Source organism: Diceros bicornis, chromosome 4 (assembly GCF_020826845.1).
Source record: "Diceros bicornis minor isolate mBicDic1 chromosome 4, mDicBic1.mat.cur, whole genome shotgun sequence".
Lineage (NCBI taxonomy): Eukaryota > Metazoa > Chordata > Mammalia > Perissodactyla > Rhinocerotidae > Diceros > Diceros bicornis.
Window position 1 is genome coordinate 45376313 of NC_080743.1, and position 26157 is coordinate 45402469.

General features: G+C 39.4%; 2 protein-coding genes across 6 annotated transcripts in view; one reads left to right on the top strand and one right to left on the bottom strand.

Annotated features, from left to right (window-relative positions):
• The window catches only part of ST7L (suppression of tumorigenicity 7 like), a 175204-nt gene extending 165393 nt beyond the window's left edge, over positions 1-9811 (bottom strand). For all 5 annotated transcript variants that reach the window (XR_009219767.1, XM_058538793.1, XM_058538794.1 and 2 more), the window contains exons 1-3: positions 9478-9811; positions 7590-7672; positions 3351-3510 (exon numbers count right to left, since the gene is read on the bottom strand). Coding sequence is in view for 4 of the 5 variants with exons in the window: in XM_058538793.1 (XP_058394776.1) it covers positions 3351-3510; positions 7590-7672; positions 9478-9685 (451 nt within the window). In the remaining variant the exon portion in view is untranslated. The remainder of the gene's footprint in view (positions 1-3350; positions 3511-7589; positions 7673-9477) is intronic.
• A 497-nt stretch (positions 9812-10308) lies between these two features.
• CAPZA1 (capping actin protein of muscle Z-line subunit alpha 1) overlaps positions 10309-26157 on the top strand; it is a 49914-nt gene continuing 34065 nt past the window's right edge. The window contains exon 1 of the mRNA XM_058538812.1: positions 10309-10472. Within this exon, the coding sequence (XP_058394795.1) occupies positions 10434-10472 (39 nt within the window). The 5' untranslated portion in view covers positions 10309-10433. The remainder of the gene's footprint in view (positions 10473-26157) is intronic.

A 26157-nucleotide genomic window follows, 5' to 3' on the forward strand; every position in this document is an offset into this window, starting at 1 on the left:
ACAGCTTCAGATTCCACGTTGCAACTAAAGTTTAAGAAAGTACCTCTTAGTAAGTTTTGGTGTAATGTCAAAAAAGAATATCCACAATTTTCCGAAAAGGTTATTAAAATACCTCTCCCTTTTCCAACTACATATCAGTGTGAGACCAAATTTTCTTCATATACTTCAACCAAAACAACATATCACAAAAGACAATGCAGGAGCAGATATCAAAATAAGCTGTCTTCTATTAAGCTAGACATTCAAGAGATTTAAACAATGTAAAAGAGTGGCAGTCTTTTGACTAAAATTTTGTTTTGGAAAATATAATTATTTTTCATAATAGTCAGCTCAGGCCGCCATAACAAAATACCATAGACTGGGTGGCTTAAACAACAGAGATTTATTTTCTCACAGTTCTGAGAGCTGAGAGTTTAAAATCAGCATGCCAACAGGGTCAGGTTCTGGTGAGACCTCTCTTCTTGACTTGCAGATGACTGCTTTCTCCCTGTGTCCTTACATGTCTCCTTACATAATAGAGAGAGAAATTGAACTGTTTCTCTTCCTCTTCTTATAAAGCTACCAATCCTATCAGATTAGGACCCCACCCTAACAACCTCATTTAAGCTCAATTACCTCCTAAAAGTCCTAACTCCAAATATAGATACATAAGAGGTTAGAGCTTCAACATATGAATTTGGGAGGGGACACAGTTCAGTCCATAAAAATATGTTAACATGCAATGGGTTTATTGTTATTTTTAAAATAATTAATAAATAAATATTTTTAAAATTTGTTTTAATTTCTAATATGGTAAATACTGAGGATATAATCAATATATATAAACATAAGCTCTTTGAGGTCCTCAATAATTTTTAAGAGTGTCAAGAACTCCTGAATCGAAAAAGTTTGAGAACCACTTTCTTACATTGTAAGGGAAGAGGATGTACTAAAAGGAGAAGATCAGAGGCAGACAAACCAGTTAGGATACTATAGCAATAGTCTAGGAAAGAAATGTGAAGGGGATAGATATGGGGCAACAAACGTTGAAATAAAAGAAAGTAGGATAGAGTCAACATAATTTTTTTTTTTTTATGAGAAAGATCAGCCCTGAGCTAACATCCATGCCAATCCTCCTCTTTTTGCTGAGGAAGATCAGCTCTGAGCTAACATCTATTGCCAATCCTCCTCCTTTTTTTTTCCCCCAAAGCCCCAGTAGACAGTTACATGTCATAGCTGCACATCCTTCTAGTTGCTGTATGTGGGACGCGGCCTCAGCATGGCCGGAGAAGTGGTGTGTTGGTGTGCGCCCGGGATCCAAACCTGGGCCACCAGTAGCAGAGCGCGTGCACTTAACCGCTAAGCCACAGGCCGGCCCCTCAAGATAATTTTTGAGTGGAATCAATAGAACATGATGGGGGTCAATTGTCTGAAGAAGGAAGGGGAAACAAAAGAGATATAATCTGAAACAACTCAAAGGTTTCTAGTATGGGAATTGGATATCATTAACAGATTTTAGGATTGTGGAGGGAGCACTTTTGAAAGAAGATAATTAGTTTCATTTTGGAGAAAGTGAGTTCAGGGTGCTTGGGGCTATTAAAGGTGCAGATTTCTAGCAAAGAATTAGAAATGTGGGTCTAAAACTTAGAGGCTTGGGGGTAGAAATTTAAAATTGCTTCCCTCAGCATATATGTCCATGGAAGTTAATATTAAAGAATGAGATGCAGTTACCCAGGGAGAGAAAGTTGAACCAAAGGAGAACGTTAACTCACTTTTGAGGTCAATTCAAGCATCTCTTCTGTGAAACGTTTTGTGGCCCTTCTTCCAATAACTGACTACCCCTCTTTTCTGTCACCACAGTATCTTCTATATACTCTATAAAAGCATCTTTCATATCTTTTGCCATCACTTATTTATATGTCTGTATCCTCTACCAAGCTAGAATGTTTTTAAGCTTATCTTCACTCTCACGAAATGGTATACTCAATCTTACAACAGGGAATAAGATTAGATAATGCATTATTCTTATAATTATTTACATACTGGACACTGAGCTTCTTGAGGACAGATCTATGTCATATTCATCTTAATATGTCTCATCCTTAGGAGTTCTGCAATTATTTTATGAAAGGGGAGAAAGGAGAAGAGGAAAGAAAATTACCATTATTCCTTCCTGTACTTTTGAATGGCTGCCAACCCCATCTCTAGTATTCCTAATCAACACCTACTCGTGCTTCAGGGCTTAGCTTACATGGTATGTTCTCAGAGACTTTCCTCGACTACACTTAAGTGCCAGCAACTGCATTCAGGTAGTATTTTTCTACTAAACTAATAGTGGTTAGGTTTATTGAACAAATGAGATATTATGGCAATCTATGGAATTAATTCATTTGTATTATTACTGTACGATTATTATCTATACCAAATGAAAGGAACAATATTCCAAAAATATCATTTCTATTTGGCTTTGAAAATTTTACTTTCCTAATTGCATAGCATTAATATTTACTTTGTATTACTGGATACAGAGGAATGGTCTACAATTAAATTATGACAGTGGCATATCATACATAAATATCTGAGATTTTGATGTCTTTCTAAATACGTTGAAAATAAAAAGTATTTTTCCTAACTTTGCTCTCTTGGCAGAGATGCTAATCGTCTTTGTTCTCTCCTTTACCTAATAAGATCTCCTGATTATTAGCTGGGCGTATGTACACTGAGAAAATGATTACAATTTCTAGCCTCCCTTACAGATAACTCTGGCCCTTTGACAAAAGTCTGCCCAGTAGCGGGCCGGCCCCCGTGGCTTAGCGATTAAGTGCACGCGGTCCGCTGCTGGTGGCCCACGTTCGGATCCCGGGCGCGCACCGACGCACCGCTTCTCCAGCCATGCTGAGGCCGTGTCCCACATACAGCAACTAGAAGGATGTGCAACTATGACATACAACTATCTACTGGGGCTTTGGGAGAAAAAAAAAAAAAAAAAAAGTCTGCCCAGTAGGAAGTTAGGCTGAAATAGTACGCGACACTTCTGGGAAGTGTTCTTGGCTACTGTGGGGTGGGGTGGGGGGAAAGGGTGTCTTCTCCTGGCCTATTCTCCTTCCTGCTGATTGAAATCTGGATATGATGGCTGACGTCAAAGCAACTGTCTTGGACCACAAGGAAAAACCGCATTTGGAAATGGCACGCTAACAAAACAGAAGGAGTGTGAGTCTCTGATGATCACTGCTCTCCATATCAGCCATGGATTACCTATATTGACATGAAAGACAAACAAACTTCTCTATGCTGTTGTGAATTTTCTATCTCTCACAGCCAAACACAGTCTTAACTATACAGCTCTGAAAACACATTAGGTAAGTAGTCACCTGACAAATTGTGTCTGCTAGTTTCACTCTCTCTGTTCCTGGAAGGAGAACCTGGCTCTGAAATGCTTTCTGTTCCTCCCATCAGTGGTCGCAAATGGCTTACAGATACTTGCTCAATAAAAGATGTGCCATGCTTATGGAAGTACCACCATTCAAATACCTATGACAAACAAAAAAAAAATCCTTCATTTATAATAGAATTGATCAGCAGATATATGAGCTCAAATCAAAACATTCTCTCAAGATGTTCCTGTTTAATTCAGCATTTTAAATGTGCTCTCCTTCCAAAAAATAACCAAACACAAGATTCTCCAATAACACATGCCAAGCAAAACTGAAATACCTTTTTCATAGCTTTGTCATTAGACAAGCTTAGGCAAAACTAGAAGAAACACATCTGTAAATAAACCATTAAAAAACAATAAGAAGTGTTTAATCTATAAATAATTTATTATGTTACACTGTCATTTTATTCTATCTGTAGTATAATTAGAAGAAAAACAATTTTGGGACATCTAACATGGTGGATTAAGCACTTGACTAGGGTTAGAATGCCCACATTTAACTCCCAATTCAGCCATATGTTAGCTGTGTGCTTTGGGCAAGTCACTTAACCTCTAACCTCTCAAAGCCTCAATGTCCTATCTATTAAATATGGTTACCAAGAATTATAAGTGCGTTTTGAACAACCAAGCACACTCCAGTATTTGGCAGTATTATTAATGTAGGTTAAGTGCCAGGTTGATTCCCAAATTGAACTACTGAAAAACCAGGCTATTCACTTCTTTCTGTTTCCATGATTTATCACTGTTATAAAAAGAGGAATCAAAAGAAGCTCTCTGTGCTGAATTAGCAGAATGTTTCCTATTTGGACACTTCAGCTTTCTCAACTCCCTTTGCCTGGCTCCTTTGGGTTTTAGCTTAAATGACACGTCCTCAGGGAACTTTTCCTGATTCCACAGAACAGAAAGCTGTGTTATACACTCCCACTGGATCTTGTGTTTTCTTTTCAGAATAATCTTTTCACTTGTAATAATTAGTTAGACAATTGGCTTTGCTGCTATTCTTCAACCTCCCAAGCACACTACCCCTTCAGGTAGTAGTAACAAAAGCAGCACAGCTAGCTTCCTCATTTCAGGTAGTAAAAGAAATTATAAACATAATAACCTTTTCTTTTTCTGTGTGTGAGGAAGATCAGCCCTGAGCTAACGTCCATGCCAATCTTCCTCTTTTTGCTGAGGAAGACCAGCCCTGAGCTAACATCTATTGCCAATCCTCCTCAGTTTTTTTTTCCCCTCTTCTCCCCAAAGCCCCAGTAGATAGTTGTATGTCATAGTTGCACATCCTTCTAGTTGCTGTATGTGGGACGCTGCCTCAGTATGGCTGGACAAGTGATGCATCGGTGCATGCCCAGATCCGAACACGGGCCGCCAGTAGCAGAGAGCACCCACTTAACCACTAAGCCACGGGGCCGGCCCCCAATAACAACCTTTTCTAATAAAACTTATCAATATTGCAAAGGTAATGACATAGTTTAACCTTTAAAATGTTACTTGAATTTCCTAATTTTTGTAAATTTAAAATTCCGGTTTAAAAAGAGTAGTAACAGGGGGCCAGCCCCCTGGCGCAAGGAGTTAAGTGCATGTGCTCCACTTCAGTGGCTCAGGGTTCGCAGGTTCGGATCCCAGGCGCCCACCGACGCACCACTTGTCAAAATCATGCTGTGGCAGTGTCCCATATAAAGTGGAGGAAGACGGGCACGGATGTTAGCCCAGGGCCAATCTTTCTCAGCAAAAAAAGAGAAGGATTGGCATCGGATGTTAGCTCAGGGCTGATCTTCCTCACCAAAAAAAAAAAAAAAAAAAAAAAAACAAGAGTAACAACAAATCCCCCCCGATCAATGAGGAAACTTTTTTGTGCGTGTGTGAGGAAAATCAGCCCTGAGCTGACATCCATGCCAATCCTCCTCTTTTTGCTGAGGAAGACCGGCCCTGAGCTAACATCTATTGCCAATCCTCCTTCTGTTTTTCCCTTTTTCTCCCCAAAGCCCCAGTAGATAGTCGTATGTCATAGCTGCACATCCTTCTAGTTGCTGTATGTGGGACGCCACCTCAGCATGGCCGGACAAGCGGTGCGTCGGTGTGTGCCCGGCATCCGAATCCGGGCCGCCAGTAGCAGAGCGCACGCACTTAACCACTAAGCCACAGGGCCAGCCTCTAAATGAGGAAATTAAGACTCAGAGAATTTATGTGACTTGCCCAAAGTTATCAGCTAGTAAGTGGCAGAGTCAAGACTCAAAACTAAACCTTCTGGTTCCAAGATCAATGCCTTTTCCACTATATCAGCTGTTTAAAGATAGTTTATTCTCTTTATTTAGACTTCTACATGCTGTTGACAAGATATGCTAAAATATGCTTAATTATGAGTGAGCTTTATAAATCAATAAATTTTGAGGCTTATTATTTATACATAGTTTTCATCCTGAATTCCTCAATAATTTTTTTTTAAGTCAGAAGAAAAATCCCTTTCTTGTCTGGCACGTCACTTTAACAAAATGGTCAAGTGTTAGTCTCTATAGAAAATTTAAAAAACCAAAACATTCCAATACAAATGTCATTATTTTTACTATAGTTGGAGAGCACCACCTAGAGATGAGAAAAAAGTACAGAAAAATTCATTGGCCATGTATGCCATAATACTTTCTAAGATTTTTATCTGCAGCAGTATTTTTACAAAGTTTATGCTAGGAAACACTATTTCCTAGGGACGTTACTAGAGAATATAAAATTTAAAAAAATGTTTTAATTAAAAATGATAGCTTAGTCAAATAAGACAAGGAAAAGGTGAATTAAAGTTAAACAGGTTTCGGGGCCAGCTGGGTGGTGCAGCGGTTAAGTGCGCGCGCTCTGCTTCGGCGGCCCGGGGTTCGCAGGTTCGGATCTGGGGCGCACACCAACGCACGACTTGTCAAGCCATGCTGTGGTGGCGTCCCATATAAACTAGAGGAAGACGGGCACAGATGTTAGCCCAGGGCCAATCTTCATCAGCAAAAAAAGAGGAGGATTGGCATCGGATGTTAGCTCAAGGCTAGTCTACCTCACACACACACAAAAAAGTTAAACAGGTTTCTTTATTGTGGGACTTCTCAGAATAACAATGGCCAAAATTCATTAAGCCTTCACTCTGAGCTAGCTCCCATGTTGCTGCAAGCTTTTACACATATCATCTCATTCAGTCCTCATAATCCTATGAAGTTGATACTATTATTATCCTCAGTTTACAGATGAGGAAATCAGGGTTTAGAAAAGTTAACTTGCTCAAAGGCATGCAACTAAAGTGACAGTTAGCCTGGCTTCAAAACCCTGCTCTTAAACACTCCAGAGAGGGGCCGGCCCCATGGCTTAGCAGTTAAGTGTGTGGGCTCCGCTACTGGCGGCCCGGGTTCGGATCCTGGGCAAGTTCCGACACACTGCTTGGCCGGCCATGCTGAGGTGGTGTCCCACATACAGCAACTAAGAAGGATGTGCAACTATGACATACAACTATCTAGTGGGGCTTTGGGGAGAAAAAGGGAAAAAAAGGAGGAGGATTGGCAATAGATGTTAGCTCAGGGCCGGTCTTCCTCAGCAAAAAGAGGAGGATTGGCATGGACGTTAGCTCAGGGCTGATCTTCCTCACACACACAAAAAAGCACTCCAGAGAAGATAACTGGCAGCCTATTGGCTGAATTCAAGACAGAGATAAATTTTTAGTCTGCCCAATACTGCTCACATTAAAGTACTGGGAGATCTTATATAAAAACTTGTATAATAAGGTTCTCTTGAAATCTTTTAAAGAATTGGAAGATCTGGTAATACTGGTCTGCAAGTCTAAATGGCAACAATTAGCTTTAGTGTCTTCTAGAAGGAGCATGCACTGTCCAGATTACCCAGTCCTCAAATAAGGAATTTAATTCTTACACTCTGTCCATTTCACTCATTTTTGTTACCAAGCTGGGCCCTGCAGGTATTTAGCTCACAACTCACCTCCCAGCCCCTGCCCCCTACCATATATAGTAGTCTTTTACATGCAAATAAATACTGCCAATTTCTAAAAGTGGGAGGAAGATGCAATGTTTTTTCAAATACTGAACACATTTTGAGCATACTGATCTATAAGTATTCATAATTACTGTAGCCATATAAAAAGATCTGATCTTTAGATAAACACCAAAGCATGAAAGAAATGGAAACTACTTACAAATATTAGTCCTGATATCAAAGAAGATGTCCCTGTAAGGGCCACATAGAATTTGGGTGTCAATGAATTTAAAAATACTGTCACTGCCAAAAGGAAAAAAAAAATCAGTTTAAAAAAGTGCAAATTCAAAGTACTCAAGTTACAAATATGTAGGTATCTTTATGAGTGAAGGAACACGAGTAGTATTAATATCTGGTATGAGATTCATTTGAGAAAGTTGTAAATTTTAATTTTTTAAATTTTAATTTTGTAAATTTAAAAAGCTAAATTCCCACTGTATCATATCTTAAAAATGCCTTCACACATGTAAGCATAGAATTTTACACTGTTGATTTGTTAAATAAGCAAATCAAAATGAGATAATTTAGCTTGTTTTTGAGAATAAAACTAAGAACTTATAAAGCATAATTTAGACAAGAACTTTTACAAATCTATAAGGATAAGCTAAATAAACATCCTGTTACAAAGGTTTAAAACCACTCCCTCACGATTTGGTGAGACACAAACCTGCCTTTCAAATTAGAAGGAGGGAAACAGTGTATGTATTTGATATGTCAGCTTGAGAGGCAAAACAGACCAAAGATAACAGCAACAAACTGAGAGCTCCCTGCACCTGACTCACTGAAAGCCTGGACCAGATTCTTCAAATAATTGTCTCATAAATACTTTTGGTTTTAGAAAGAAATAAAAATCTATAATAGTCAACTACTCTCATCTAAACAGTGTTACCTAGTTAACACACAGAAAAATAAATGATAAACTCAATGAATAACATTTCACTGAGCATACAAACCACTAGTAAGCACTTCATTAACCTGTTACAGACACCAAATTAGCTCCTTCAAACAGTCTAAGAAGAACAATTCATTTAGCTTGTTTTAGTGTGCTAATTATATCTGAATTTACATAGTACCTATGTTCTAAAAAGTCTAAAATATTTCAGAACATTATCTCAGTCTTTCACATCATGTCAAGGAAAAGAAAAGGGGACATTTGCCTTTTCTTTCTACAGAAAAATAAACCACAGTACTGATAGTTCACAGTCATCACATAACAGAAATACTTTCATCTTGGTCTGAGGTTGCTGCTCAGAGCTTGAGTTGAAATATTGTAATGACAGGGTAAGAGGCGCTGGCTCCCATCCACTTAGTCCTGGCTCTAGCTAAAGGACAATATTTGCTGAATCCACGGGGATCATCACTTCTTACACGTCTTTGTATCTTCAGGCCAGACTACATAGCAAGCTCTCTAAAAATGTGGAAAGAACTAAGAAAAGAACCCACTGCTGTTCGTGGCTCTCTTTCTCTTCCTGCACTGTTCTATTTTATTACTAAAGATAAAGCCTAAAACAAAGAACAGACAAAGATATCACGAAAACTGTTTCTTGACAGAACTATTTTAAAACATGAGAATGGTTGGCTAAGATCATTTTCTTTCTTTTAGATCTTTGAATTACAGAAGCGCTCGTCTTTGTTGTCTGGGTGTGGGTACTCGCAGCTGAGCAGCGGGAGACTCAAAGAAATGATTTTTAAGGGATCCTACCAACGGTGCGGGTGTATATAAATCCTGCATCCAAGTCTGAAAATGCTCTCATCTGTCCTACCACCTGAAGCTTACAGCTTGTCAGGTGGCTTTTCCTCGGGTAAACGAGGACAGAAGACAGAGGGCGGATCTTAAGAGCTCTTGGGAGGAGCCGGTAGCAGCAGCTCAGGTTTGACAATCAGCTGCGGGGTTCTGACCCAGGAGAAAAGAACCCACTTGGTCGCGGACCACCGACTCATGCTCCGAGGCCCTCCAGTGACTACTGAGAATCTCTGCCCTTTGGCCTTTGTCCCCGGCACCTCTCCTGGCCCTGCCGCCCGTCCCCGGGGAAGTCTGGGCCTCTCACCCGCTGCCAAATTCTCACACAGCCTCAGCGGGACTCTCAGAGCATAAAGCAGCCCCAGCCCCGCCACGAACCACAGCGAGGCCCCAGTCCCTGCCAGCCCTGCCCGCAGCCGCTCCCTCCAGCCCAGCGGCGGGCTCAGGCCGGGAGTAGGTACAGGAGAAGAGGCCGCAGTAGTCGCGGCTTCACCCAGGCCGTCACCGTCCGCCATCTTGCCGCTCCCTCAGACGCCGGGAGCTGGGAGGGGAGGGCAGGAAACTGGGAGTCGGGAATCCTGGGATAGTGGCGGACCTGAAGTCGGTCTCTGTGAAGGCTGAAAGTTCCAGGGCACGGGGACTGAGCTTTGGCAAGTGGAGGAACGCGCCAGGAGTGGGGCTACCTCCTCCTTCGAAGGGCGGGAAGGGGCGAATAGCAGCACCTATTCTGGAGGAACTGGACTGACATGTGACCCCAGAATGAAGTGTTTTTGCTTCCCTACGATGTGACCCCAGAATGAAGTGTTTTTGCTTCCCTACGAGTGAGGATCACCTTTCACCCCATTCCTGGGGTTGGAAAATCCACCGATCGTTCGAGGGGCCGAGCAGCACTTAGCCCTTTGGACTCGGCTGTCATAGAGATCACTGGTACTGGGAAAACCCATAGAAGTAGCAACTGCTATTTGGTCGGATGGAGCTCGGGCGCCAAGAACAGTCGAAACACGCTCCCAGCGTCCTATAGACGAATGGGGAAATGAACGTAACTCAGTGAGAAAGATACTAGACTTAAAATCCTTTCAGGCAAAGCCGACTTCCTGGGGCGCTAGCGCCCGAAGCCATCACCCCCGCCCGTAACTGACATGGCGCCCTCTCGGTCGGCGTTTCCGGGCTGGTCCTTCCGACGGCCCCCGCGGTGATTCCATCACTCGGCTTTCTTCCCGGCCTGCCTCGCGCCGGGGCCGGGCTGTGCCAGAGCAGCCCAAGATGGCCGACTTCGACGATCGGGTGTCGGATGAGGAGAAGGTAAGGGGTCCGCATCTTCTCTTACCTGGTCCCGCGACAGGAAACAGGGGCCCGACCTGGCCGCAGTGGGAACCCTGGCAGCGTCCCCAGGAGAAAGAAGCTTTTTGGCCCGTGCTGGCATACGCTCTCCGCAGTCGGGACGCTTCCCTCTTGAGGGGCTTTCCTTTGCCTCACGGTGGCTCCAGTTCCCCATTCCTCAACTCTCTGCTTTTCCTCCGGGGCCTGAGGCACAGCCCAGTGGCCTTCCTGCAGAAGAGACTTTCCCTTATTGAATAGTAACTGTGGACTCTTTTCTGTAATTAAGAGAGGGGGCGATGGTGATGTCGCGACGTATCAGGAAGCAGTTATTTTACCCGCCTTTAGCTTTTGGGGCTCACCCCATCCCCCCATTTTTAGATATGATTGAGACTAGTTTAGAGCAAGTCACTTCCTGGTCAGGGTGGCCTCTTAACTTCCCTTTTGCTCCTCCTTCCTCAGGAAGTGATTTTGCTGTCACGACTCCTCGACAGGGAAAGGTCCCCATGTGTTGTCCGCCTCTCCACACATCCACCTCTTTTCTCACATGCTATCGGCTGAACTAATTCGCAGTGATAAATGTGTAAGCCCCAGGACATTTGCTTCAGAATTTGAACACCACTCTTTTCCCCGCAGACACTCCCTTGATTGTATGTGTGTACGTACGGCCCCCGCGGCGACTCCATCCACTGCGGCTTACATCCTCAACATAATTTTTGAAAAATAGTTTTCGATTTCTTGTTAACAAATCAAGAATAGCCAACGGATTTTCTTTTAAAACTCCAGAAAGGCTTTGTATATAGCACACACCTTATGTTAACACATTCAGGTCTGGACAAAGCATTGTGCCTTCTTTGATGCTCCACTGTGGTGTCTGATTATAGTTGAATTTGCCAGTGTGTGATTTGTATACTTAGTTCTTAAAAAGTGTCTTAAATACAAAAGCATATTCTACCTTAGGTGGAATAACTTTTTTTCTGACAACTGCACACTTAACAGTTTGTCAGGCTTTTCGGTAAATACATGATTTCGGGGCCTGTAGAAATTAGAATGCTTTCACTAGACGACTTGTTATAGGACAAGAATTATGTCTTTTGTTTCCACGGTGGCTATTACAAAATGTGCCCCCTTGAGTTCTCTGTAAATGTATCTGAGCTCATTCTTTTTTTAATAAAAGAGATTGAGGTGTAGGAGGGAACTGTTTATGATCCGTGAGTTCTCTGTACAGAATAATTTGATACATCACACCTGCATATGGCATGCCATTTTGAAATGCTGAAGAATGTGCCAAACACTCACAGGCCAGTGAACGACACTTTAGCATTAGATTTTCTCTGTCTTGGAAATTCTCATAGATGTATAAGATTAGGGGGGAAAAGGCATCTTAAATATGAACTTATGCTGGAGAAAAATCTAGAATAAAATGCTTATTCTAAGGCAAATTGTTTTGATTCAGATGAAATTAAATTACAGTGAAGATCATGGGATAATAAAACATTTTTTAGCCCAACTGATGGTCCACTTATTTTAAGCAAAAATATTACAACAATATTTCACTAAGAATTTAAATAACAATAAACTTAGGAGTTTATTGTGCCTGAGCGATACTACATTTACCAGTGCTGTTGAGTTTTGTCTTTGACACCAGGTTAGAATGCCCTTTTAATTAAACTTTGGGAAATATATCTGTATTTCAAAGTGCAAATTAAGATGTCTTTGGATATTAACAGTGTTTAAATTAATACTTAATAGTCTTGATTTTATAACAGAAGATCTGTGACCAGTTTCCTCTTGTCTCCCAGCATACTTCTTTTTGTGGTTTAATTGTAATAATGACATAGCAAGCAAATCATAATTAGTAAGGTAAATCTACTGCCAAAAAATACTGATGAATTTCATATTCAGTAAACAGTTTTTAGATTAACCACATTGTCTTCATTACTGTGGATAATGAGAATAGCTGATACAGTAAAAATCTTGTATAATAAATCTATATGATTTGAGATTACTGAAATTTTGTTAGATTCTTATTCCCAGACAGAGATGAAACCCATCTGTATTTCTCTGTTGTGAATCTGTAAGTAAAAAGAAAGAGCTTTGACTTGTAAGATTACTTTAATTCTCCTTCAGCTTCATACCTGCTTTGCCCCCTTTTCCTCCAGACTCCTGATTCCTTTTAACTGAATTCGAGAATTGAGAAATTTTTCCAACAAGATTTCTTGATGTGAATATCTTAGCATTCAGAAACAATAAATAATCCTTAAATGAGATTCTTGGCCTAGAAAACCTTCACAACTGAGACACTATTACAAACAAGGTATTTTCAGCCTTAGTTTGTATTGATTCTTCCTTGAAGGAACTCTAGTTTCCATTTTTTTTCCTCTTTTTAGCTAAGACCTCAAGTGCATTCGATTTATTTATTTATTTTTTATGGCATGTGTGTCATGATGCTGAATATATTTTAGTGCTGCTTTTTATCTTTGTTACATTTTCTGAAAGCAGTGAACCCAGAGGTGAATTTGGTGGTGATGGGCTCTGATTTCCTTGCAAGTGTTTTCTATAAAAGCTAATAAGATCAACCATTCTCATAACTACTGCTGAAGTTTTTATCACTTTGTAAAGAGGAAGTTGGGTTTGTTAACTTCTGCACTGTTACCTGAAATGGTCATGATGAGCTGCCTAAATAAAACAGGAAGTTGAAAGTGTAATAAGTTGCAGAAATAAATGCTTTTAGTCTTGTCCTCAAGTTCAGTTTCTGAGAATGAGCTGTACTCCTCTGGTTACTTAGACTCTTCAGTTACTTGATTGCAAATGCTTAACAAGACCAAAATGGTAAGATACCATAATTAGGAAACTTAAAATATGAGATGAACTACTTGTTTGGGTTCTTTGCACTCTCCGTTTCCTTTATTTCATGATTCAGCATTTTTGAAATATAAATGCAAACAGTTTTAGGGCTGAAAAAAAGTGCCATAAGCATATTTTTTCCCTTCAGCCTAACTATCAGAATATTTGTGTACAACTTCAAAAGTACCGTAACTGAGAAATGATCTATGTGCTTTAAGTTTAGACAATGATATCATCTTTAAGGCACTTTTTTGTGTGTGTGAGGAAGATCAGCCCTGAGCTAACAACTGTGCTAATCCTCCTCTTTTTCTGAGGAAGACCGGCTCTGAGCTAGCATCTATTGCCAATCCTCCTCCTTTTTTTCCCCAAAGCCCTAGTAGATAGTTGTATGTCATAGTTGCACATCCTTCTAGTTGCTGTATGTGGGACGTGGCCTCAGCATGGCTGGAGAAGCGGTGCGTTGGTGCGCGCCGGGATCCGAACCTGGGCCGCCAGTAGCGGAGCGCACGCACTTAACCGCTAAGCCCCAGGGCTGGCCCATTTAAGGCACTTTTTGAGAAACAAGTTTGTCAAAATTATTTAGGAGAGATGTGGAAAATATTGTAAATAAATGCAGAAATTTGAGGGCTCTGTTAGAGCTCATGAAAAATATTTATACTTTAAAACTGGATTTCCTTGATTATGTATTACTTCCTTAATTTACTAGTTGAGTTATAGGATGAAGTAAGCCCTAAAGCTTATTTGCCATGGGTATTTTCTAACAAGTCTTCGATTAGTGTTAATACTGCCATTCTTTTATCTTCCCTTCGTTTTAGTTAGCTTTGCTAAGTAGTATTCATATAATCCATTACAAACTCCTTGGACAGGAGCCTAAACCCTAAGCAGGTACAAACCCAGATGCCAATCTTTGGTTAAGAGTGTAGGTTTATTATAATTTTTTCCGGAACATTTAGCTATTTTATTAGGACCAGCCTCAACGTAACCATGAATGAAAAAAACAGAATAGAGGCATCCATTTAATGAATTATAAATGAGGTATTGTGATGTAGTGGGAAAGAATGATTCTGAGTGTCAGGAGATTTGGCCTCTCCTTGCTGTGCTTTTAGTCACCAGTATGATTTTGGAAAAATCACTTCCTTCTGTGGGCCTCAATTTTCTTCTAAAATAGAGAGTTAAGGGGAACTGGATCAAACTGACCCAACAAAGTTTAATGTACTTTTTCAAACTCTGATAAGAAAAAAAATTTCTATTTTAAAAATTGAAACATTAAAATATTCCAGGAGTTTCTGTCATTGTCTGCTTTTGCACATTTATTCTGGTAATGAAACTGAATTCCTTGGTAACTGAAACCATGTCTTTTTATCTAGTGCCTAGCATAGTACCAGGTACATATAGTGTAGGCACAACCTATTGGTATGAAAGAGACCAGTCAGTCACAGCTTTATTCATTCTCATATTTCCCCAGCTCATGCTCCTTCATCCCCCCCCCAATTATTTCTGGTAATCTGTAGGTATTTCTTGTATTCAGGAATATGTCCACTCTCTGGGTGCCTATTTGGGCATTCATTGTGCCTGAGCATCTGCTGCCATTACTGGTGCTCTGCCATACCACGGCTGGGAACATTCTACCCCCTTGGGATTTATTTTCTTCGTAAATCCCATAAAGCTGCAAAGCTTTATGCTTACCAGATGACTATGTATATACACTTCGAGCCTTGCAAAACCTCTTGTGAAAGTATTTACTTCATCTACTGAAAGTCTTCTTTAGAGCTCAGAAAAACACACACTATAGGATCAGGTATCATTTGCTCTTTTCTCTCTTCAGTGCACAAACTTATCTTCTAGCACAAAAAAAAAAGGTAAAAGTCCTTATATGGATCAGCTTCTGCAAATAAAAATCCTGGATAGGGGAAATTAGTCATAATACTGAAGACAATTTGACTACTTGGGGATTTCTGAACTAGGTGATAAGTTTTGTATACACTTACTATTATTTTCCCTTCTCCCATCATCAGAACCTCCTTGGGGCCGGCCCGGTGGCGCAAGCGGTTAAGTGCACGTGGTTAAGTGCCTGCGCTCCGCTGCAGCAGCCCGGGATTTGCCAGTTCGGATCCCGGGCGCGCACCAACGCACCGCTTGGCAAGCCGTGCTGTGGAGGGTTCCCATATAAAGTGGAGGGGGATGTGCATGGATGTTAGCCCAGGGCCAGTCTTCCTCAGCAAAAAGAGGAGGACTGGCAGATGTTAGCTCAGGGCCGATCTTCCTCACAAAAAAAAAAAAAAAAACCTCCTACCAACCTCTGCGTTTCTGTTCATGCCACCAATATTCTGTTTTAGTCACACAGGCTTAGAACATTGGCATCATCTTTTTCGCCCTTAGCCTCTCCTCTCATGTTCAATTAGTAGTCCACTCCTGTAAATTCTTCCTTCCTATCATTAGATTCTGTTCCTCCAGTTCCGTTAGTTTTTTTAAAAAATTATTTTAGGTATATAGGAACTGTAATCACATACTTTAAATGGTGAGAAAGGGCATGAGTAACAAGTCCCCTCCCACCCCTATTTTCCAACCATCCAGTTCCCTTGAGAGGCAGCCAGTATTACCAGTTTCTTTTGTATCTATTCTATGCATGTACAAACAGACAAATATACTTTCACTTAACAATATGTCTAACCTATCCACATTCCTTCTACCATTGTCTTCATTCAGGACCTTTTCTTATGCTTGAATTATTTTTAATAGCATTAATTGTTCTCTTTGCCTCCAGCCTCTCCTTTCTTTCTACGTTTTCACTGATTTACCACACTTCCTTCACACTACTAAATTTTGAACAGTATGTAAAATTTATCTTTGCTATAACTGCATATACATAATGTTGTATATGCAGTGTCTATCAGATGGAATGTTCCGTTGAGTGGATCATATGATGCATTGTAGGTCATGGTATAACGTATAAACAAGGAGACAGCATAATGCCAAACTGCACCAAAGAAAGGTGGTGGATTTATTGGAACATGAGAGAACTTTGCCTTGTGAATTCTTGGTTTTGCATCTAGGTAACACAGGTGCTTGTTATATGCTAGATACTTTATGTATTAACATGTATTCATCTCAAAACATCCCCATAGGATAGATACTTATATTACCTCCATTTTACAGTTGAGTGAACAGGCATATTTGAGGTTAAAAAAATATGGCCAAGTGTCCAGAACTAGTAATAGTAGAGCAGATACAGTGCTGACAATCTACTTCCAGACTTGTGCTCTTAGCCACTTTGATTCCTTTGAGTAGATAGTAGGTAGTGAGTTAAGATAGCAAACAATTTTACTGAAATAATGACATAGCCCTAAAGAGTAATCAAGTTTAATGGCATAGTAACATGGATACTTCTTTTTTTTTTTTTTTTTTTTAGGAAGATCAGCCCTGAACTAACATCCATGCCAATCCTCCTCTTTTTGCTGAGAAAGACCGGCCCTTAGCTAACATCTATTGCCAATCCTTGTCCTTTTTTTTTTTTTTTTTTCTCGTTTTCTCTCCCCAGGGCCCCAGTAGGTAGTTGTATGTCATAGCTGTACATCCTTCTAGTTGCTTTATATGAGACGCCACCTCAGCATGGCTAGACAAGCGGTGTGTTGGTGTGCGCCCGGGATTGAACCCGGGCCACGAGTAAGCAGAGCACGCGCACTTAACTGCTAAGCCACAGGGCCAGCCCCCGTGGATACTTCCATACACTGAAACATTGATGTTCTCTGGTCGTGACTGCATTATGATTACTGCTAAATTATCTTAGTGCTCTTGAGCTTCTTTACTTCAAGTGTGCTACTAAGAATTCTAATGTTTAAAATGTGTTATAAACTCAAAGTGTTGAGAAACATGACTTTAGGAGTTTAAATATCATGAAAGTCCTCATGACAAGGGCAAGGGCACTGTCTGCCTTCTTAAGAACCTTAGGGTAGGGCCAGCCCGTGGCCTAGCAGTTAAGTACTGGCGGCCCGGCTTCTCCGGCCAAGCTGAGGCCGCATCCCACGTACAGCAACTAGAAGGATGTGCAACTATGACATACAACTATCTACTGGGGCTTTGGGGGAAAAAATAAATTAATTAAAAAAAAAAAAAAAGAACCTTAGGGTATGACAGTACCTTAGAATATTATTGCCTACAGTAGAATCACTTGTGTTTCTTTCAAAAGCAGATTTCTGGTTTCTGTCCTAGACCAACTGAATCAGAATTTGGGGGGACCAGCACTCAGGAATCTATTTTTATTTTTATTATTATTATTTTTGTTATTTTGTGTGTGTGTGTGTGAGGAAGATTAGCCCTGAGCTAACCTCCGTTGCCAATCCTCCTCTTTTTGCTGAGGAAGATTGGCCCTGGGCTAACATCCATGCCCATCTTCCTCTACTTTATATGGGACGCCGCCACAGCATGGCTTGACAAGTGGTGCGTAGGTCGGTGCCCGGGATCCAAACCTGTGAACCCCGGGCCGCCGAAGCAGAGCACTCGAAGTTAACCGCTACGCCACCGGGCAGCCCTCTATTTTTATTTTTAATAGGTTTCCCCAAAATGATTGTGCAACTCAAAAACAACTATCCAGATCTTAGTCCTCTGCCTGTTAAGCTCAGAAGCTTGATTCATCGGGCTGTTTAGACCAGATCTCTCAGGGACAAACTCATATTTTTAGGTAGGCTGATAAAACAAATGTATAAAAGGAGAATAACAACTACTATAATAAATACAGAAGGGACTAGATTCTTTTTCAGGTAGGTCAGGCACATGGGAAATCAAATTATAATGTTTTCACAGTTTAAGCATAAAGTCAGAAAAAGGGAATTTTACTATACAGTCTAACATTTTCATGGCATTTTCCTCCATAATAGGGATATATATACCCAACACCAAGACCAGGTCAGGTCTTTGGGTAGGGCACCCTCTAACTTTTAAGGTAGGGCACCCTCTAACTTTTAACAGCAGTGGACATTCTTTCTCTAGCCAGATTTTACAGGACAGAAAAGAAGCCCTTATGTATCAAAAATTTGCATATAACAGTGTCTCCTGAGGTCTTTCCCTTCTTAGTTAATGACATCTTCATTCTTTAGTTTCTCAGGCCAAAAAATTTAGTGTCATCTTTGACTCCTGTTTCTCTCACAATCCGCATATAGCCCATTAGCAAATCCTGTAGGCTCTGCCTTCAGAATGTACCCAGAATTTGACTGTTTCTCACCACATCCTTATTCCAACTGCTCTGGAAGAAGTCACTGATTTCCCACCTAGATTATTGCATTAGCCTTCTCTCTGGTCTTCCTGCTTCTGCTGTTACCTCCCCGCCAGCCGTCTGTCCTCAATGCGGCACCCAAAGTGATCTGATTAAAAAATGTAAGTCATAATATGTCACTCCTCTGCTCAAAATCCTCTAGTGGCTTCCCATCTTCAGAATAAAAGTTCTTACTCTGACTACAAGTCCCTACATGATCTGGGATTTTACCTCTTTACCACTTACCTCTCTGCCCTCATCTCCTACCTGTTCTCCCCTGGTCCTCTGTTCCAGCCACACATTCTTACTTAAAGGATCTTTGCATTTGCTCTGTTCTCTGGAGTTCACTTCCTTCTATATCTCACTTCCTTCAGATATTTAGTCAGAAGTCACCTTCTCAGTGAAGCCTTCTCTGGTCACCGTATTCAAGTCCAAATCCTAACATTTCATATCCCTTTCCCTGCTTTATTTCTTACTCCTTAGCATTTATTACTAGCTAGCATACCATTGTAGTTTCATTATTTAATCTTATCTATTGTCTCTTTACTCACTAGAATGTAAGTTCCACTAGGACCATATACTGTTGAATCACCATAGCCTAAAATAGTGGCTGACACATAGTAGGCCTTCAGATATTTGTTGAATGAGTGAATGAATCTTGGTTTGATAGCATCTGTCTTGATTTCCTAGTTAACTCTTAGAGGATAGACTGATTTCCAAGTTTTGTGAAGCCATGTTGAGGACTCCATTACTTCCATGTTAATTTTTATTAATGGAGCTTCCCACTCAGAAAGCTTGAGCAGTTCTCCATTATCTACAGAGTAAAGCAAGACTTGATATTAGCATAACTACTGCCATCTGACTAATCTTACTCTACCCTTCCCTTTTATTATCTCCAAATAAATGTTTCTAACAAACTGGTCGACTTACAAAAGGCTGTTTTTCCCCCACCTTTTTTTCATTCCTTGTATTCCCTCATTGGTAATGCCCTCCCTCTTTTCCCCCCTGCTGTCTAAAGCACTTTGTAGAGCCCAGTTTAGATGCCACCTTCCCTTTCCTCATAGTTTTCTTCAGCAACCCAGCCCTATCCATCTCCTTCCTCTTAAGTTCTGTGCTGTATATTATATTATCTGTACTACTGATTTGGCAGTTTTACTGCTTTAAATTATAGTTATTTTTAAATGATTGACACATCTTTACTGAGGGTTATTATTTGTATAAATTGTTTTGCTACCAGTGGTAATATATACAAAGATTTGAAAAGCCAAGATGCTGACTATATGCTTGTCTTACGTTATTTGAATCCACCATGTTGATTTGCACTTAATATCAGCTTAAGGTAGTGGTTCTCAGCCTTGGCAGCACATTCGAATCACCTTAGGCAGCTTTTACCAATCCTGATGCCCAAGACCTACCCCAGGTCTATTACATCAGAATCTCTCTGGGTGGAACCCAGGCATCAGTAATTTTAAAGCTCTCCAGGTGATTCTAGTGTATAGCCGATGTTCAGAACCACAAGCTTAAGGCAAAAGGGAATTTGTTGGCTTACTTCTTTCACTATTCTCTTTTTGTCTTTGTCTTTAGTACTCAGTGCCTGGGACCCAATAATGTTTTTTGTTTTGTTTTGAATGAATGAACGAATTGGTAAACACAAAGATCTGAACTTTTAGAGAAGATACGTTACTCAAAATTCAGTAACATCTGGGCATTTGCTTAGAGAAAGAGTTAAGTATCTGCTATGTCTAAGTCCGTCTCTTGTTACCTCATTGGATTCTTAAAACAGTCCTACATGTGAGCAGATATTTTACTCACAAATGAAGAAACTAAGACCCAGGCAGTTAAGTGCTAAAGCTGGCATGTGAAACCAGGTCTGACTCCCAATGATTTTGAAGAAAAAATAAAATTGGTAAAAAAGATACACCTTTAAGTTAGAATACCATAACATGCCAGATACGCACTGGATCTTAAAGGTAAAATGCTTATTTCCCATTGCTCTGTTTCAATCCAGCATGGGCTCTCACTGTGGAACTCTACCCTTTTTTACTTGGTATTTGCATCATTGCTCTCTGGCACCTGAATCTAAAGGTATTTGGTGTGAATTTTTCCCTAATTTCTTAATTTGGTCCTATTTCCAAAACAATACTTACTCATTGTATGTGGCCACTTGAAACCCTTTACCTGTCTGCCCAGTCACCTAAGGTAGGAGGTGAGAGTGTGTGTATTTTAACACATTTAAGCTCCTAAACAACAAGTTGCTTATGTGATCTTTTCACTCATTTTTATCTTTTTTTCTAACTCATTAAACCATTGTATCTAAGACTTTTCTACTTCCTCAGTTCTTCATCTGGAGCTTTAGGCAGATCCTCTAAAGCAATCCCTCCTTCTATATGTATATCAATGCTATTTTGCATTTAAGATAAGACAACTTTTTTAATCTTCACTGAGATTGAACCAGTACTTAAAAATTTTTCTGTTTAATAGTTGATGACTTAAGGCTTACCACTTACCTAAATGAACACTTAAGATGTATACTTGGAAATCTTTTTACCAACATTTTGTATGTCTTATATTGGGAGAGTCCAGAATGAGAACTAAGGAATGATTTCCTTCTAACTTGAAGCATAGAGAAGTTGTAAATTAAAAGGGAATAGTTGAGAAAGATAACTAGAAAATAAAATAGGAGCTACTTTTTGGTTCTTTTTTGTATGTTGTAAATTTTATGCTTAAGTATGTTGTTTTTATATGCCATTATACTGGATGGCAAAAAATACAGTGATGACCCCCCGTTAAAGAAAAAACTTTTCTGACACTTGTTAGAATGATAGGAAGACTTTATTCAATACCCTCACATTAGAGGAGAGAGAAGAGTTCAGCTCTAAATAAAGGAGATCGCTGGGGATTTTTAGCTGGTAAGCAGAGTGAGGGGATCAGTGGATGAAAAATTACTCAGAGGAGACATCAGGGTAGAGGGATTCTTGCTAAACTGACCTAACAGGATTCTTGCTAAAGGTAGATCAAAGACTTATACATCAAAGGTGGGATATGAGGAACTTGATCAGATATCAAGAGTGGGGGAATTCTCACTAAACTGACAGCAGGATTCTTCTTAAGACTGGGCTAGGCAGGCCATAGACAGGATGGGACAAGATGAAGGCCTAGTTGAGAAGAGGGCTCAGAGGAGCCTGACTAAAGTTTGGTCAAGGAGAGAGTTTTTGGTACTCCCTGTGTGTTATATAATTACTTTCATAAATCTTCAAGCAGTTATTCCTTAGACTTGGGAGAATTTTTTAAAATGAAATCGCTCTACTTAAAACAAACTTGCCAGCCTTCCCTACCTATTTGTCTATATCTGACAAAACTTATAATTGGTTACTAATAGAGAAAATGGTTTCTAACAACTACTTAAAATGGCTTTTGAAAGAGTAAACATAAAGCAAATTATTTGGAAGTGTCACCATGTATTTTTTATAATGTTGATTCTAATTTAAGACATATCTTTATGCATTTTAAACCTTAGCCCTTACTGATAATAATGATAAATCAAAATAAACTATACACATCTAAAATTTTCTTTCTTTTTTTTTTTTTAATTTTTTGTTTATTGCAGTAACATTGGTTTATAACACTGTAAAAATTTCAGGTGTACATCATTGTACTTCTATTTCTGCATAGATTACATCATGTTCACCACCAAAATACTAATTACAACCCATCACCACACACATGTACCGAATTATCCCTTTCACCCTCCTCCCTCCCCCCTTCCCCTCTGGTAACCACCAATCCAATCTCTGTCCCTATGTGTTTGTTTATTGTTGTTATTATCTACTACTTAATGAAGGAAATCATGCGGTATTTGACCTTCTCTCTCTGACTTATTTCACTTTGCATTATATCCTCAATGACCATCCATGATGTCACAAATGGCTGGATTTCATCGTTTCTTATGGCTGAGTAGTATTCCATTGTGTATATATACCACATCTTCTTTATCCATTCGTCCCTTGATGGGCGCTTAGGTTGCTTCCAAGTCTTGGCTATTGTGAATAACGCTGCAATGAACACATGGGTGCATGTACCTTTACAAATTGGTGTTTTCAAGTTCTTTGGATAAATACCCAGCAGTGGGATGGCTGGATCATATGGTAGTTCTATCCTTGATTTTTTGAGGAATCTCCATACTGTTTTCCATAGTGGCTGCACCAGTTTGCACTCCCACCAGCAGTGTATGAGAGTTCCCTTCTCTCCACATCCTCTCCAACACATGTTGTTTCCTGTCTTGTTAATTATAGCCATTCTGACGGGCGTCAGGTGATATCTCATTGTAGTTTTGATTTGCATTTCCCTGATAGTTAATGATTTTGAACATCTTTTCATGTGTCTGTTGGCCATCTGTATATCTTCTTTGGAGAAATGTCTGTTCAGGTCCTTTGCCCATTTTTTAATGGGGTTGGTAGTTTTTTTTGTTGGTAAGATGCATGAGTTCTTTATATATTTTGGAGATTAAGCCCTTATCAGAAGTATGGTTTGCAAATATCTTCTCCCAATTGTTAGGTTGTCTTTTCGTTTTGTTGATGGTTTCCTTTGCTGTGCAGAAGCTTTTTAGTTTGATGTAGTCCCATTTGTTTATTTTTTCTATTGTTTCTCTTGCCCGGTCAGACGTGGTGTTTGAGAAGATGTTGCTAAGACCGATGTCGAAGAGCGTACTGCCTAGGTTTTCTTCTAGAAGTTTCACAGTTTCAGGTCTTACATTCAAGTCTTTAATCCATTTGGAGTTAATTTTTGTGTATGGTGTAAGGTAAGGGTCTACTTTCATTTTTTTGCACATGGCTATCCAGTTTTCCCAACACCATTTGTTGAAGAGACTTTCTTTTCCCCATTGTATGTTCTTGGCCCCTTTGTCAAAGATTAGCTGTCCATAGATGTGTGGGTTTATTTCTGGGCTTTCGATTCTATTCCATTGATCTGTGTGTCTGTTTTTGTGCCAGTACCATGCTGTTTTGGTTACTACAGCTTTGTAGTATATTTTGAAATCAGGGAGTGTGATACCTCCAGCTTTGTTCTTTTTTCTCAGGATTCCTTTAGCTATTCGGGGTCTTTTGTTGTTCCATATAAATTTTAGGATTCTTTGTTCTATTTCTGTGAAAAATGTTGTTGGAACTTTGATAGGGATTGCATTGAATCTATAGATGGCTTTAGGAAGTATGGACATCTTAACTATGTTAATTCTTCCAATCCAAGAGCACGGAATATCTTTCCATTTCTTTGTGTCTTCTTCAATTTCTTTCAGAAATGTTTTATAGTTTTCGGTGTACAGATCTTTCACCTCTTTGGTTAAGTTTATTCCTAGGTATTTTATTCTTTTTGTTGCAATCGTAAATGGGATGGTATTCTTAATTTCTCTTTCTGCTACTTCGTTGTTAGTGTACAGAAATGCAACTGATTTTTGTATGTTGATTTTGTATCCTGCAACTTTACCATATTCGTTTATTACTTCTAAAAGTTTTCTGGTGGATTCTTTAGGGTTTTCTATATATAAAATCATGTCATCTGCAAATAGTGACAGTTTCACTTCTTCCTTTCCAATTTGGATCCCTTTTATTTCTTTCTCTTGCCTGATTGCTCTGGCTAGGACTTCCAGTACTATGTTAAATAGGAGTGGTGACAGTGGGCATCCTTGTCTGGTTCCTGTTCTTAGAGGGATGGCTTTCAGTTTTTCACCATTGAGGATGATATTAGCTGTGGGTTTCTCATATATGGTCTTTATTATGTTGAGGTACTTTCCTTCTATACCCATTTTATTCAGAGTTTTTATCATAAATGGATGCTGTATCTTGTCAAATGCTTTCTCTGCATCTATTGAGATGATCATGTGATTTTTATTCTTCATTTTATTAATGTGGTGTATTACGTTGATTGATTTGCGAATGTTAAACCATCCCTGCATCCCTGGAATAAATCCCACTTGATCGTGATGTATGATCTTTTTAACGTATTGTTGTATGCAATTTGCTAGTATTTTATTGAGGATTTTTGCATCGATGTTCATCAGTGATATTGGCCTGTAATTTTCTTTTTTTTGTGTTGTCCTTGTCTGGTTTTGGTATCAGGGTAATGTCAGCTTCGTAGAATGAGTTAGGGAGCTTCCCCCCCTCCTCAATTTTTTGGAAGAGTTTGAGAAGGCTAGGTATTAAGTCTTCTTTGAATGTTTGGTAGAATTCACCAGGGAAGCCATCTGGTCCTGGACTTTTATTTTTGGGGAGGTTTGTGATTACTGTTTCGATCTCCTTACTGGTGATTGGTCTATTCAAATTCTCTACTTCTTCTTTTATTTCTAAGTGCATTCTGAGTCTTTATAGTGTCTCCAAGTCTAAACTGGGAAAATAATGATATTTAGCTTATTTGGAATTTAAAAAAACATAGCTAACAGTAAGTTTTATTTAGTGAAATCAGTATTACACTTGGTCCTGGAGATTGGTGAGAATATATTTTTTCTGGAATTACAGCCCCAAATTAAATTCTCACTAGCCTCTGAGAACTCTGTGCCAGCAGGGGTTTTGTTTATTTGATAAAGGCACTGAAACTGGAATTCTAGAGCTAGTTCGATACTGAAATATACGCATCTCAACAGCTTGAAACTTACACCTATTAAATTATTGCCCCAGACAGTTTATTGTTGATATGCTTAGAAAACCTTAGAACCAAATTGAAAAAAATGAACCACGTTGAGGCAAGGTGTATTTTTTTAAAAAAATTTTTTTCTTCCCTCTTTTCAGAATAACATCCTAGAGGGAAAGAGGGATGAATAAGCAGAGCACAAAGGATTTTTAGGGTAGTGAAGATACTCTGTATGTTACTATAATGTGGATACATGTCGTATATTTGTCCAAATCCATAAAAATGTACAACACAAAGAGTGAACTCTGATGTAAATTATAGGCTTTGGTTGATAATGATGTGTCAGGGTGGGTTCATAGACTGTGATAAATGTACTACTCTGGTGGGGATATTAATAATGCAGGAGGCTGTGCACATGGGGGTCCAGGGGGCGTATGGGAAATTATTGTATGTTCTCAATTTTGCTGTGAACCTAAAACTGTTTTTAAAAAAATAAAGTCTTAAAATACAAAATAATAATATCCTAAATATCTTCAAATAGAAAAAAATCCTTTAGGAAATAGTGTTGAAGTCTATGCAAATAGAACTTACTTTCTTACCAGGATAAGAAAAAGGTATATCTCTTTCAGGAAAGAGAAATGCAACTATTTATCCTTGAATACTTCTGGAATGATGTAGAATAAAAATAAGTAAAATAAGTATTTACAAAAGCACAATTTACTACTATTCTTTTTTGAAGTTTAGCCTAGTTGAAAACAAGTAAACTTTCAAAGACGTGTTTAAAGAGAAGTGGAACAGAGACATTTTGGAAAACTTTTTTTGGTCAGCAAAAAAGTTGCTGCTGTTTATAGTTATTGATAAAGATTGTAATGTTGGAGAATATAAGGTGGTAGGACCCAAAGAATTTCTAGAAAAGAGGAATTATTTTCTCAATAATTTGAAGGATTTGTTCAGTTT